At 36.3% G+C, this 17,031-nt stretch overlaps 1 protein-coding gene across 1 annotated transcript; it reads right to left on the bottom strand.

The window, feature by feature from the left end:
• Positions 1–8,861: 8,861 nt before the first annotated feature.
• On the bottom strand, positions 8,862–11,037 carry LOC108675881 (the record flags this gene model as incomplete). The annotated part of the gene is made up of 4 exons (XM_018163927.1): positions 10,890–11,037; positions 10,602–10,754; positions 9,945–10,124; positions 8,862–9,002 (listed from the first exon to the last, which is right to left on the bottom strand). Coding segments are annotated over exons 1-4 (622 nt in total), but the record flags the coding sequence as incomplete, so codon positions are not given.
• Positions 11,038–17,031: the final 5,994 nt, after the last annotated feature.

Genomic DNA, 17,031 nt, shown 5'->3' with positions numbered 1-17,031 from the left:
CGCGCTGCTCGAGATCGCAGTTGCGGCAATTTCCGCGCCCATGAAAGTCCTGAACGTATAAGCTGAGCCCTCCTCGATGCTGCAGCAGACGACCAGCAGCGCCCCGAGCGCCCCAAGCAGCCGCAAGTCCATCTTGCTGAGCTGAATTTTCTCGCAAAAACTGTGGAAAGACTTGAAAGGCTTGTCTATAGTGATATTTTTAGTTGTCTATTTCACTGCATACTTAATTCCTTTGATGAAGAAGCTTCAAGGCTTGGGCAACCTAGATCTGGATCTACGAGTGTATAACTTTCTATAAAAATGGTTGATTCGCATAAAGAATGCATATGCAGTATACAATCAATATTTCGAAATTTCCATGAGTTCTGTTTTTATCACACTTCTAATAGTCCCATGGCACAGCAAACTATAGAGCAGCTTACTGACTGACATGGTTCGCTAATCACACGCGTGCTAAAAGGGACAGCATCCGAATTGTACTGACTTCAAGTCGCGACTGAGATTGTTCTATAAAAATCAAATGGCATGCAGATGATTGCCTTGCGCTAGTGTTCGCACATTCGCACTGCAGTTAATCTTCGCTAGCAATTGGCTTCATGATATCGTCCAATCGACCGCTGCAAACTAAGCTCCACGAAACAAAAATGAGTTTGGTTCAGCCCAATTATGAAGTTGCTCTATTATATTCCCATCACAGTATGATCTGGCAATCAGAGTCACTGGTGGTCGAAACAACCCATCATTTTTTGTACATTAGTATTATTGCCATACATTACAATTATTAGCGATCATTTATCAATATCATTATTAGATCATTCATAAATATCAATTATTAGCGAATTTATTATCACTATGCCTGCGTACGGCTGAGGACATATTTCAGGAGAACACTAAAACCTTTATTTAAACCATGCAAATCATTTGCATGGAATGATTCGCAATTTTGTGAGCATCAAAATTTATATCAAGCGTAAATCCGCATAGAAATGCCAGTATTTTCGTAGTGATTTATTATTTGCATTAAAATTAAGTGGACGGGAGAATGCAGAACAATAATCCCAGTAATTCTATGAACATCATCCCAAAAATGGGAACGACATCATATAGCTTAACGATGCTTTCATTTTTTTGCCTTTTTTATAAAAAAAATTGTGTCAGGTACTTTGGCATTCAGCCGCTGTAAGTGAAAGTGAATTATTACGTACATTTTGCATTATTATTAAGGACAATAGTGATTCTGAATGGTTCAATATTTCAATAGATCTGAAACTACTTACTCTAACTCTCACCACCCTTACTCTCACTACCCAATTACTCTCACTACCCTTACTCTCACTACCCAATTACTCTCACTACCCTTACTCTCACTACCCTTACTCTCACTACCCTTACTCTCATTACCCTTATTACCCTTACTCTCAGTACCCTTACTCTCACTACCCTTACTCTCACTACCCTTACTCAGACCGAAGCTCTGATCCGAGTTTTAATTTTTTGGTTTTTATCAATTTCAGTTATTGTATTACATTGCTGTGCCGCGATTAAATTTAACAAACATAGACAATAATTTTTCAACCTCTTTGATCAAGTTTGTTTGAGGGATGGGCGTCTAGGCGACAGAGCTGCAAGTGCAGCTGTGGCTTGTCACTTCCTCGTGGCACTGCCATCGACCGCGTACTTTGATCGTACAAGGACGAACAACTTGTTAAAAATTCAAAACGATCATTCTAGTTAATCGGGAGGTTGTGCGTGACACGTTAACACTACATGCTAACCCCTCATGATAGCCTGGCAGGGTAATGCGGCAGGCTAACGCCGCCGCATTAACCTGCCATTAGGAACGTCGAGTTCCTAAAGAACAAAACATTTTTTACATGAGGGCATTAGGCCGATAAATGTTATAATAAATAATCTCGCGACTCATGTCTGTCAGATCGATTGCGGCGATATGTTCTCATCAGTGGACTAGATGAAATTTAACGCTGTTCACGATGCTAAGTTCCAAACAAAGTCGATGAGATGTGGCACACATCCATAATTGAACACGTGCTGTTTTATAAATGCATCCACTCTCCCTTTAATTCAGCCAGAGTTTGTGTATATCAGTGCCCTCATTTCACTGGAATTATATTTATCTGTGCCATGTTTCATTTAGTACGTTTCTGTCTTCGTATCTTGGATACCACCTGAGTGTTGACGGTCGTGGCAGGTGAAGGTTGATTGGTCGTCTATCAGCACTGAAGAAAACTGTCAAAGAGTCCATGCGCACCCTGAATAACTGAGAGTTTGGCAGCATAATTACTTTTCATTGTCAGTAGTTTTGTTCACGAGTTTAAAATTAGTATATTTTGGCAAAATTTGTTCATTTAAGCAGGTTTCATTGAAGACCAGATAATTCGTTTTATTGACAATTTTCTTATTAGTTTTTTCAAAAATTAGGTTCATTTACTCATCATAACTCAATGCGTCTTATAACTTGATAATGAATGATTGATACATTCGAAACGTTATCGAAGAAATAAAAATGTCCATCGGTACTCTGATTTTCGATTTACCAGTGCAAACGAAAAATGTTGTTTGATCTTTTGCAAAAAATAATAAGAAAATTGTCAATAAAACGGATTATCTGGTCTTCAGTGAAACCTGCTTAAAAGAGTTTACAATTGTGTATGAATTGCCTCCATTGCTCAAACACAATGTTTGGAAAGTTTAAAACGCCTCGTAGTTGAACTTGTATTTAACTCACTGCTGTACGAACGTGAGTACAGCGGCACGCAATCGCGTATTCATGTCTCGCTTAATTAAATATTTACGCTTGATACTTTTGAGCACTGAAAATCTTGAGAATTTCTGATACAGGCTAAGTTTGACTGTACTGAAAGTAAATATATGTAAATGTTAATTTTGTAGTCGATTCAAATTGTCTATTCTGAAATCTCCGACGTACTTCTCCTGCTTCTTCAATTTTAATACATATCTTTCGGTACAGGTGAAATACGTCTTTTCGGTACAGATGAAATACCAATCGAACTCGTAGTCTTGCTCATCATTCAAATCGATTGTGTATTGAGGAAGTACGCTTAAAAGCTCGTCAAATCCGAGAGATTGAACGTGTAGACTTCATAAGATCTCATATTTCGATTACCAGTTCTAAATGGAAAAATTTTTTGGCCAATTTGAGAGTTAATGGTTTCCTACTACAAGAATTTTATCATATTACAATGATAACCATTTTAAACAATTAAGTTTGACTGTTGGTCTGTGTCTGCAATAGTTTGAGAGCCAACTCTTGCAGCACATAAAGTCTGGTATTGAAATTGAGAGATATATAAACAATGTTAATATTTTCCAGGTGACTGCAACTCTAGATAAATATTTATGCGATCCACTTTCCTAAATCGTAAAAGAACCCCGAATTGAAAAACAAAGAAAATGTTATATTAACATTTTATTTAAACAGTTTTAATGCAAATTTGGTAAATTTGCAAGGCTCAATAAAAAAGTACAATAGAATTTCGATTAATGCCAACGGCAGGAAATTTCAGGAAATTGAACTCATCCTCATATAAGATCCCGAGAGAATAATTAGTCAACAGCAAACGTGTCAATAAAAACAAAGTCCAAGAGAGTCCAACTATACTACACTTAATGGAGACTTGTAAGCTCAAACTTATGACAAATTATGCAGCTCAAACTTATAGAATATTTAAAACTAAATGATCTCACGACGGCATTAGCTTTCAATTGTCATGGTCACGCCTCTTTCAATATAATGCTAGGACTTAATAGAATGAAACGAGAGGCTCAATTAATGAGATTATTGTGATAACAATGCCTAGCTTTTCACATGTTTCCATGCTACTTTTTATTAATGGTCCATATGTCTATATGTGTTACTAAGACTTACTCTGAGCTAAACCTTCTAATTAAGAAAACACTGTGCGACGCCAATGATAATTATCATTCGTTGTGAGCATGCGAGAACTTGGAATAAAACACGTTGGACCTGATAGAGTAAAAAGACGTATTATGAGGATATCAACGATTGGATATCAACGATTATGAAGGCATCAACGTATGTGCGATACCTTGCAGAAACGATTACTAGATTCCGAATTCATTGAGTTATATGACGCAAATGCATTCGTTAGTTATTACCATCTTCATACTTTCAATTTTATGTATTTAAGATCCTAACGCAACCCTTCCGTATTCTAATCGCTTTCCTATCACATCATTCAACCCCGCTTCCGACGGGCATCGGAGGCGCTTCAATACAATGAATTCATTCACCATAGAATATGTATATTTTAATTGTCATGATGCATTCATGAAACAATGTTCCAACAGTTAATACATATACTTCTGTTTTTACTGAGTAAACCTGCGGGATTGGAAGCAACTTGTTTCAACTTCGAACTAGGTTGCTTTCGGGGCGATGGGCGAACTTTAGGTGCAATCGTCACTGATAATTTATTATAAAATTTTTGAAGCAGCCTCATTATTAGTAATGTTATTCTAGTCATTTATTGGCGGTATGATTTAATATTGTCATTGGCCGGAAACATGCTTGTTTGATTTCTTGTTTCGCCACTTCTTCAAATTTTTCAAAAATTTACCACAATTGAATAATTTACTGTAACATGAAAATATTTTTAATTCAGGTTACGGAAGTGGCCATGCATACGCATCATTATTCTGCTTACAAATTAATATTTTCTCATCGTCTGATTTGCGCTCACTGAATCACCACCGTAGTGGAGCTAGGTAACTACGTATATTCTAGATTACGACTCAATTTTTGCACAGTCCGAGTTTTTGTTGGGCTCAGCTTTCCCCAGTACGGAGTCGGCTGGACGAGGTTCTCGTCATGAGGTTTCACTTGTGACTCAACAACAATCCCATGAATTGCTGTCAAGATACCAAACTTGATCAAGTTTGCTGCAGACTGTGCGTGGTCGCCATTTTCATAGATTATGGCAAATCTTATCATGTTTAACTTTTGTTTAGCGGCGCAATCGAACCAATACTGTTATTTAAAAAAATTTTCTTGTGTTTTCTGTGGTGTATGAATATAAAAAAATGGTTAAAACATATGATCGTTTAAAAAAAAAGAAATGACCGTTTAACTAGTTAAATTTAAGAGCCTTGCTGCCAAATCTTACATGCTCGACAGATTCAAACTTTCCGCCTCTGATAATATGCTACAGCAACACGACTGATTAATTATTGGTCACTGTCAGTATAGATCAAGTAATATAATCTATATTTTGGACCTGCAACTGAGTATGTATCAAGCTTACAATCGCAGATGCAATCACACGAAGCAGACGTCAACATTGTTGTCTAAACTTATGAAGAAATATTTGAAATGAATGATACACTTGATATTTCCGGAATAATATTTCATACATTTGTGACTCACACTGGCAACCGACATTACATTAGCTAAATAAATATTATGAACAATAACTTTATTTGTTCATTTACACTTGATGTTATCTTTTTGAACAACAAACTCGGGTTTTTATTTAATATTGAAATTTGCAGCTTATTTTTACAATTTAATCAGACGAGTACATGGCGAGGAACGAAAACAAGATTCAAATTAAATTTCTGAAATTTTTTATTCTATTCTTCTTTATTAACCACTCAACTCTGGGATAAAAGCAGCAAACGATATTAGCAAAATTTTTATTTCGGAAGAATTATTTAACCGTATCAATTCAGTGTGATTGAATCACTTCCGATTAATCAGATTGAATCACTTCCTGATTCAATTCGTTTTTTAATTGAGAGATGCCATTCGTCGACAGTTGACTGAAAGTGCAAATTTATATTGTGGAAGCACTTAATGAAGTTTCCATTGTCAAGACAAAAATTTCATGAATATCCCTCTTTATCATTATTTGGACCTTAAGTTTGAACTGGTGCTCGTTTTCGCTGTAGGAGCCACAGCAAAGAATATTCTAGCAGGATGCGCAAGTGAGCAGAAGGGAATATGCGCAACGCATTACGAGCCCAAGCACACAAGAAATTCCTCCAGTTTGCTGCGGCTAAATTATATCAAACGGTGTAAATTCAGGTACACAAGCTGTTCATACATCTGGCTTGCGTTAGTTATTTCGCATTGGACGTCTTGTAGGAACACGTCCAGACGGGCGGAAGATGTGGAAGACGTCTTCTTTAGGGACATCTTCCTTATTACGCTGTGGAATCATACTGCCTTCCAATTAATTAATCTGTTGCTCTCAATATACCAAGTAATTAATATGTTTCTCTCTCAATTAATTCCAGTTAAATTAATTAATTTGTTGCTCTCAACACTTTTTTAACCAACTTTCATCAATTGAAGTGGACGTTTGGGACCTCTAAATATTTTAAACCGCATTTCTGTGTCACGTACTAAATTAAATTTCATTTCGCAGGGATCCAGGAGTTCTTTATTTTATGTATTTCTGTATACCAAAGTTTCCGGAAAAGAACCACACGATTATAAGACCTCTTGTAATCGTGCATCAAATATTTATTCACTGTTCATAGTTAAATCGCTTTCAGTTTCATAAATAGGTATTAAAAAATAATAACTTCTGTGATCTAACTTATCAAAGAAACATACTAAAGTTAGTTTCTTTTTAAGGGAATTGCTGAGACTAGCAAAATGTAATAACAAAAATTACTGAAGATAGAACTGTTCCAAAGGTTTGTTAACTTTAAGACAATTGACATTGCATAATCCTTAGTATCCTTAGTATCCTTATCCTTAGTATTTGTTTGGGACATAGCAGTCCCAGGCCACGATGGATCGCCGCCTCTGATTATCGTTCATCCGCCCTCATTTGGGCCACCTGTCGGTGTAGGCCACCATCAGAGGCGTTAAGGTCGGGGCCCTGATCATTGACATGAAACCATTCCCTGTTTTTAATTAATAAAATCAATTCTTTTTTTTTGTTGGAATGGTGAGTGTGGGAGGCCTTTTATAAAAAAAAAACATAAGATATTGTCAATTAACTTCATCTCTGCTGCGATATTAAAAACTGATGCCGCCAACTTAACTAAATTCACTTTACTCCACACAAAAGACACAAAAAGTTATCTGCAAGCAGTTATTGCGTCATTATGATGAAAAAATTGTGGTCTTTAATAAAATGTTGGAGCGTATAATACGCGAACTAAAATTACGATAAAGCTCAATAATCAATAACTAATTAAGTACGTTGCATTTTAGAGCCAATGAATGGCCATTGGTGGGTTTTACATAAGCTCATACCTTTGGACAAGGAAAATTGGAACTTTGAAAAAGAGAAAAATTATTTTAATGTGTTATACCAATTGCAAGTGAAGGTTTGTTGTATGCCTGAAACAGGAATGTGCCATGAAAATACTTGCATTATAGCTCGCACGTTAATAATAATCTATACTCCATAGGAACAATAACAACAACATACACGCGGACGTAAATTCGAGATAAAAACAACATATATAGAAAGATGAAAGTAGTGTAAACCACAGTCCATAGAATGCGATTAATCCGTGACATCTGATAATTTCAGATCAAACATCTCAACGGTCAAACTTTAGGAATTTATATTATTAGTATAGGTGTGCTCGGCGTTGCTCGGGCAGGATAATCCCACCCATTTTAGAATCCTGTTATCCCTAATCACGTTGTTCCCATTATCTCGAATCCCGTTAACTATAACATAGTAAATGTATTCTAGATATAGAAGTCCCATCTAATAAACCCAACATTTCAAATAGAACTTGCATGTGACTCTTGTTTCAAATTATGAAAAACCACTTTCATTATTGTAAATGCACACCAATTTTAGTTTCAAATTTCAATTTTTGATCCAAACCTTCCAACGTGGTTTGCATCGCCTAACTACGATCATTATTCTCTCACTCAATGCAAAATTTCAGATCCAAGCTATTTTTCGACCAGGTAAGTATCGTGGATAGGCGACAAAAAAACACTAATTTAATATATTTGAGGTGCCAGTTTTCAAACACACACGCACATTTTGACAAATATGCATAAGATATACTGAGCAGCTGTGACAGTGTTATGGATAAACTCTAATATGGGTGGACCGTAACGCGTCAAGGGCTAAAACGAGCGGCTTCATTTTAACTATAAAACGAAGGCTGACGGCCCAATTCTCGCTTAATTTACACACTTAATTGAGCACCGAAGATGAGCACCTCACTTGAGCACCCAAGATGAGCACCTCACTTGAGCGCCCAAGATGAGCATCTCACTTCAGCACCCAAGATAAGCACCTCACTNAGCACCCAAGATAAGCACCTCACTTGAGCACCCAAGATGAGCACCTCACTTGAGCACCCAAGATGAGCACCTCACTTGAGCACCCAAGATGAGCACCTCACTTGAGCACCCAAGATGAGCACCTCACTTGAGCTCCCAAGCACTTCACATTTATTTTTATACCAGAATAATTCGAAATTCAGGCTACGAGACATTAAATGCTGTATGATTAAAGACAACACCCGCCTATACACTGAAAAATGGGATAAAATCCATCAGCCATATAAAGGCCTTCTTTGAAATAGCAATTGATTTTATTTTTTCGCGTTGGGGTACAGGTTTCATTAAAAAGTTCAAACTTTTTCGATCATTGTTTCTAACACTGGCCGATATAGCAGCATGTCTAAAAAATCAAATCTGCATGAGGCCGATAGAGGCATAGTAACTATTGTAGCTTTGCTGAAGGCGAAAAAGAGAAATTTTCGCACAATTTTGAAACAACGGAATCAATTTTGCTTACACAGAAACTTGTTGCGGCAGAGTGTATCGATTATACGACCTTTATCTGCAGGGTATAGACTCATTGCCGCACAGTCTGCAGGCCCTCCATTTGGGTCAAACTGACCCCAGTAAGGTGATGGGTGAATAGCTGGGATGGTGCCGCCCCCAAACCACTTCCAAGTTGTTGCATTCGGAGTTCGGTCCAGACCAATCCAAATTATCTTGATTTCGGCTGTAAAATTGACAATTGTTAAACTACGTATTTATTTATTCTAAGCAGTACCAAAATTAGCTTTTAACTTTCAGCAGAAGTGCGGTATTTCCCATATAAATCTACTCCACCGACTAGTTAATTTATTCTCAAATAGTCACCATGAATGATTTTTAAGATTTACCAATGGAATAGATCATGCTTGGTACTCGAGTAGATAATTATAATTATACAAAGCTTTGATTGGACAGCGGGTGCCATAAACTGTCGAATTCATGGTGATTGGCTTAATATTTTTTCCAGAGTTAGCGAGTTATGATGGACTCTGCTGGTAACGTGCAGAATCAAAGATTATAAGTAAATGCTTAGAGCAGCAAAGAGTGATTCCGCCTTGGGCCTGGTTTAAATAATGACATGCATGTGAAATTTGTTCATATTGTACATTTTGAAAAAATAAATTGAAAAATGTAAGCGCCACGCCTTTTCACTTCTTCGAGACTTCTCAATTGAATATTGTGCATATAAAATAAATATTTGAGATTTATTCGGCAAAAAGCTCGATATATTTTGAATATGATAGTGATTTAATTATGCATTCTCAGAAACGAAATAATTTCCAAAAATTCCCTTTTATGATCTTTCCCTTTTTTATGAACTCGGAGAAGTGATATTTATCAACATGCCCACAAAAGTGACTAAACATTTTGGGAGTTCAACGGGAAGAGATAGGAGGCACTAAAAATTTCAAATTTGTTGAAATAATTGTTGACTTGAACCATTAAGTTTGATAGGGCTGTTTTTAAGGCAGCTGAAAGACTCGTCTCATAATGTCGCAACACTGTTTTTTTCTGAATTGTTTTAGGTAGCTGATTATTTTCAAAGTTAAAACCACATTCGTAGTTCATTGTCGAAACTGAAATAGCCAATATCGACTTATAGGCTCACTGTACGCTCCTGACTTACATGGGGCATTCTTCAAGAGGTATTCCCGCATGGCGTCGAAGTCGATGAGGAAGTTGGCGGTGAAGAGTTGGGAGTCGAAGGGACAGGACGCGGCGGCGGCGGTGAAGTTCAGTGTGGCGGTGGAGACGTAAATGCAGCCCACGTTGTCCACGAGCGTGAAGTTGTCACGGCATCCTTGGCCTGGTGACGATGTTATCAGACGCACACAATTTTTGAGTTGCACATATGTTTGAGAATCTAACTAGGTTTGTGCAGAGTTGATGAACTGGGGCGAAATTGAATGAACTACCAACGAGCTCCCAATGTTTCAAAATAAGATTATTCGCTATCCGTGATTTGCAATCAAAGGCATACTGAGAAAAAGGGGAGAAAACGAGACTTGATCTAATTCAGGCAATTGGAAATTACCCAACTTGTACTAAAACATTACAATATTCTACATTAAGAACAAATCATTAAAATTTTATTAGAGACATCTTTACAGCATCATAACATTTTTTTCACATAGGTATACAATCATTATCATACAGTAACCATCCCAATTGAGATAAAAAAATGGTCCATGACTGAAAGAAGAATAAAATGATATTTTACTGCGTCGCTACCACCGCGCTCACATTAGTAATATTTTGACAAAATTTAATCGAATTAAGTTACGTTTGTAGAACACCCTGCTGTCAAGAGTAGAGGCCACAAGGTCGTTGGTGAATGCGATCTTTTGTTCGGTGAAGGAGCAGTGGAAGTGGCGTGGTGGCTGACGCCTGATGGCTACCGCGACGCATGAGTCCCGGCACAGCACGCGACACTCGCCTGAAAGGGATGACGTCCTCGCCAAATTTGTTTCATGAACAGTTCTTCATTTGGACGATGCATGAACGGGATCCCGCTTGATTTATAATAAGTAAATTCCAAAATATAACATCTGCCTCATCTAATTGGACTCACACGGACGCTCCACGACCGCGCTGCTCGAGATCGCAGTTGCGGCAATTTCCGCGCCCATGAAAGTCCTGAACGTATAAGCTGAGCCCTCCTCGATGCTGCAGCAGACGCACAGCAGCGCCCCGAGCGCCGCTAGCAGCCGCAAGTCCATCTTAATATTTGTTGAGCTCGACTTACTTACGAGTACCCATGAATACTCGTATAATAATCATCAAAAGTTTGTTCAGCGCCTCATTAAAGTTTGTAATATATATGAAAAACTGGAGGGTTTTAGAGATTTTTTGCCAGTGACATCGATCACTATTGTCATGTTAAATAAAAATATCTCACATGATGCATAAATAAATTATTTAATACATTTTATATTTCATAAGGATTCCATTCCATTCCATAACGAAGTGTTTGATGTTCACAGCAGGTATTCCAGAAACTTTGAAGAAAGCTTCCTATTTGTAATGCACCAAAAGAGAATTGCTACAATATTTATCACGTTGGATGACATGGGGTGTTTATAAGACTTTTTCCTATAAGAGTTTGCATCAATATTCTAAAATAAAATTTGGTTTTGACGTACATAAGAAACCAGTTTCATTATCATAAATGCAAGTATAAAAACAGTGTGAAATTTTTTTAGAAAAAGAAAATTTTTTGTTTCATTATTGAATTTTTCAATAGATTATATCTTGAAATAAGTAACTATAATCAATCACACTTGCCTGGAAAATGTGTGTGCAGTTAAAAACATTCTTAACACTGTCCCCCAAAAGAATGTACGGCTCACTGACGCTGTAAAGCCAGTCAACCTCTCCGTGATTACAATTCAGGTGGTGCATGTATCTTTGCGATAGATTCGCCTCAAATTTCGCTTAAGCTTTGTAAAAGAGCTAATCGACTTGTGTTTCTGATTGTACGTTCAGGGGTCCATTTTATACGAAAACTCGTTCCAATAAACGGCACTTATAATACTCGATCACATCCAATCGATTGGTTCAGAAATGAGGAGTGACGTAAGTCACAGAGGTGGAACTTCTTCAAATGATTTTACATTCTCCTGCATAGAATCCTAAACAAAGAAATTTTGCGAACCGAATTTTAATATTTTGCGAATCAAATAATCGCACTACGATTTATCACACTGCTCTTAATAATACTACTCTTTATTGCACTACTCATAATCATACCTAATCATACCATCTTTCTATTATGGATAAATATTGGACCACGTCTATATTAGAGCGGGTATCGCTCTCTAGCGAGGTGCAGTACGTAAGACCTTGCGTGACAGTAATCACGAGTATCGAGGAGGTGGGGATTGTCATAGTGCAACGATTGCTTAATTCTTGAAACCTCTACAAATTAAAAAAATCTGAGAAAATTCAAACAATGAATAAAGAAATCTGCAGAAATGTTGGTCAGAACAATCTTAAACCTAAATTATACAAAGTGGAATAAGGCAAGAATCGAGATGTGGAGAAGTCAATAGCTGATAAACAAATTGGAGCATCAATTGAAATCTGAATAAATTTGTTCTTGAATAAATAAAGGCATCGTTTCGATATAGTTTAAATATAGCAGTGCCGGCTTTGTTTTTTTCATTTTTACTTGAATAAACCACCATATATTTCCGTCTTGTTTCCGTCTTCAGCTCCCCACGCTATTAAACAAACTATTAACACGAGCAAGTCTTTATGCAACACGCAATTCTTTCTATAATTCGCAGACCATTAAACCCACAAATCGAGTAGCAGCTTTTTGTCCGCACTGCAACCTTGTTAGACAACAATTTGAAAGCATAGAAAATTAATATAAATAACTAAAAATTTTTCGCTGCAAACGTGTTGCAGATCAGCACCCATCTGTTCAAAATTCAGTGAAACGAAATGATTCAATAATAGAATAAATTTCACATTTCAGTTTGTAACCCAATTATTTTAATTTTTTATTTTATTTTAATCTAGTAAATGTTATTGGACACTAGTTTTTAACTAGGGTTTCTCTCAAATTTTGATATGTTCTAGATCACATGGCGTAAAATATATTTTTTAGCAAATTCTGAAATTGGCTATTCAATTAGCCAATTAATTGGCTCTATAACAAATTGCTAATTCTGATGATTGTTACCAATAACGCTAGAGTGAGGGATGAAGAAGGAAGGATTTAACTGATATTTAGACTTCAGTATATTTACAGGTATTATGCAGGGTGACCCAGTGGTAACATTGCAGAATATCCACAGCATGTTGCAGGCTTGAACTCGCAACTCACTGCTTCAAAATTTCTCTGCTTAACCGCCCGGCCTCCTCGCCGATTCTGACCTGAAACCGCTATAAAGTGATGGCAAATCCATATGAGAGGAGGATGAGATTTCGAGTAGATTTCAATCGGATCAGATCACAAGGTTTGATAAAAGTTAATTTAAGTGTTCGATCTTTGTTGAATGTTTTGATGATCTATCGCAAGGCTATAATTTTTTTAATGAGTTGAACCCCGCTCAAAAATAAGATTATACTGAATAAATGTATTTTAAAATGTTTCATGATGTTATTTGCCAAGTAAATTGCAAAATTCTGGTTGTCAGAGATGCTGATTTCAAATTTTGAGGGGTTTAAACTTATTTTTCAGTCCTCAAGAAGGTAACTGTCCCATAGGCCTAAGGCTGAGGTAGCAGGCCTCCAACGAGGACAAAACAGCAGCTGTTCCTATTGCTGCTTGACCATCATAAACGTTTTCATGGAAAAACAATGTTTATGTCTTTTTAAAAGCCAAAAATCGTGGTATTCTATCATGCATAGACAACACACGCTATTGTAAAATACGTCAAGGTATTTTGTCAGCATTCACAGCGATGTAAACACCTTAACTGGAGGATGAAGGGATAAAAACATTACAGGATTTGATGAATATTATTTAATTAAGGATTATATGTGTATTCAATATGTAGTGTGGCGGGCAATATGCCGGCGACTGGCTCTTGGTTAATTTAGTTGGTACGACGCGAACAAATTCGGCTTATAAATGCCCTAAATGAAAACAAATTAATAAGAAATTTCACAACAATGTCTAGAATTTTTGTGCCGTTAATGCGAGCATTTATTATGCGTACGAGAGCTGACCGATGATGGTAAACAGCTCTAATAATTTTATTTTTCTTAAATGTAAAGCAATCGTTGATGAAGATATGTTATGGGTGAACACGAGCTTATATAAGAATACTTGTGCAATCAAACGCTTCATGAATGAAATACTACCAATTTCAATACCATAACATGAAAGTTGAATTGACCGGATTTTATGGTTCTATTCAGCATTCATGCGATAGGTATAACACGCAAATATAATGCAATATAACAAAGATATATTGTGGCTGCTAATAAACTGAGACAAATAATTTCTTTGCGCTATTCTTATTCTTAAATGCTAAATATAATTTACAATGAATTAGTTTTCATTTTTAGTACGAACAACTTTTGCGAACATCACACCACAAATAAATTCAAGAAAAAGGATTTATTAGACTTAATAACAAATTGTCTCATGGGTAACTAACTGCATAATTATTAAATTGCATGACAAACTGTCTAATGGGGAACTCTTACATTTAAGATAATAATGGTTGACAAGCTTGTCGTGTCCGACCATGATAGAAAGGTTGTGCGTGCAGCGATAAAATCACACGTGTTATTCGACTCCAGCATCGCTACCAAAATTCGTAAGGAATTTCCTCAGGAAGCGGGCTTTGCGCTTAAATCATATGCGTCGCATTTCGGTCTCCAGCAACGCGCTTGAGGTTATTTGTATGACTTACGGCTTTCTTATTGTTGCGGATGTCTATACGCCTAAGAAGTTTGTTGTTAGAAAACTCGTGATAGAAGATGCAACAGGCACAAACACGCGCTGAGGAAGCAAAATTATATCATTTAATAAAAAATAGACATTTGGGAAAAATAATAACTAAAATACGATAAAATGATAGCTGCATGGCTTCAAAAGTTTATAAATGTAAATAGATTTTGGATGGTTGGTTTTGGATGGATTTCAGAATTTAGGAATTTAATGGTTTAGGATGGATGTTTTTTTTTTCAGAATTAAGAGAAATGCTCCGAAGATTCTCAGAATAGAGTTCTATTGTTATTTCACATGCTTCTCCTGTTCAGATAAGATAACAAGATAACAAGCTGACCTTTGATTTGAAGAATAGTATAAAAAATTTGGCAAGCATAGAAGTGTATAATATATAGGGCTTTGTAAAAATAAGTTTTAGTTGGAATATTTCTCGAGTTCAAGCCCTGCCTTGGGATGATGTAGATTGTCCAATGTGTATTTAACGAGCTCATCTACTTCATGAAAAATGCGTGGAGTTTAAAATTTACTATGTGTGACTCAGAACAATTTAATAAGCTACTATTTATTCAAGAGAAAAGTTGTCTGGAAGTTGATAAGGAAGAAAATATGAATAAATATCTTTATCTGAATAAATATCTTTATCTGAAGATGTTTAATTCATAGGAAAGCCATGAATTGTAAATTCCGAAATAGCTCAAGACTCGCAGATGGCGCAAGACTCATGCATTATGGGGAATGGTTCATAAGCAAACACCATTCATGACTAACCATGCCTGTCACTCACACCCACCTGCAGCCGCTACCTGAAATAACTTGACTTGTTATCGCAATTTATCTCGCAAAGTATACATTATTCTATAAGAAGTACTTCTATTTTACTTCGTGTGCTTGGGCCTGATCAAATTTGGGAATTGTGGTTGTGCGTTCATGTTTCCATTCAATCTAAAATATATAATAAATTCTACATAATCCCTTTAAAAATGCGTAGTTACGCTATAGTTAGCACACGAGAAAAAAAAATATTTTAAATCTTTTGAACTCCAACCAATGAGAAGCATTGAATAAATTGTTTTTACCAATTCCTCCTCGAATTGAAATGTCACCATAGTTTAAAATCCTTTATTATTTATTTAAGTTATTCGGAATGATTCAAAATTCAATAGCATCCAATAATTCAGTATTATTACAACGGCCATCGCAATTTATTTCGACGGCTACTCGATTAAAATTCTAGTCTTATTAATTCATTCTTCTCAGCTATAATTAGTTGGAGTTCATTACAGTGACCAATAAGAAACTATCCGTTACCTAAGCCCTCTGTATTCGTTGACCCAAAGAATAATTTCATCCATCAAAGATGAACTGCGATTAAATGTTTCAAAATCATGAAATCCCGTCCGTAGGTTTTTCATTAATTTAATAAATGATTCACAACGGTAAATTATGACCGGGTCCAGGGAGAATACAAATTAAATTAACCAGTTAGAGACGTTCATGCAATATTAAACATTAGCATTATAGTCCAAAACATTCATGGTAATAAATGTTCTACATGAAATAATAATATGGTGCTAACACAAAAACCATGCTGGTGATGGTGCATCATATGAACTTCGTGATTTCCAGAAATAAGGAGTCAAATTCTTAGGTTTGTAACTAACAAACCCAATTGCTTCGATTGAGTTTAGAGATACTTGTCGTTAAGTTCAAAGTTATGGAACGCAATGGAATCAAGACTATCAATATACAACTAAAATGATTTTTATGTTTTTTTTTCCGTTGGATTCTATGCAATTAGTAGCGTTTTAAATGGTAATTAGGCATACATTAGGCTCAGATAAATTATATTATGAGCCGTTTTAATGAGGCGTGAAGAGATTCGTCAGCTATGATTTGATGGTATGCAAAGTAATTCGTTAAACTAAGCATTTTCCGCTATTCTACGTTCATATAAACCTGGCTCAGGCGCTATCAAGGCTATGTTCTTTTCGAATATATGTTCAAACTGCCATATAGGCTCAAATTTGCTTGCAAAGATACTTGAATGGATTTGAACACTTCGAATCGGCCACGTGGTAGAAATAACCGTCAGATGGTTTCAGAAGAATTCTGGCGCAATCAGAATCATTGTCAGGGTCATTCTTGCCCCAGTAGGGCGATGGGTGAGCTGCCTGGATGGTCCCGCTTCCAAACCATTTCCAAGTTTTGATGTTCGAAGTACGGTTCAGGCCGATCCAAAGATCCGTGTTTGAGGCTGGCAAAAATGATACACGGATATTAAATTTACGTTTAGCAATTATTT

Source organism: Hyalella azteca, unplaced genomic scaffold, assembly GCF_000764305.2.
Source record: "Hyalella azteca isolate HAZT.00-mixed unplaced genomic scaffold, Hazt_2.0.2 contig650, whole genome shotgun sequence".
Taxonomy (NCBI): domain Eukaryota; kingdom Metazoa; phylum Arthropoda; class Malacostraca; order Amphipoda; family Hyalellidae; genus Hyalella; species Hyalella azteca.
This window is presented reverse-complemented; position numbering and strand designations above follow the sequence as displayed.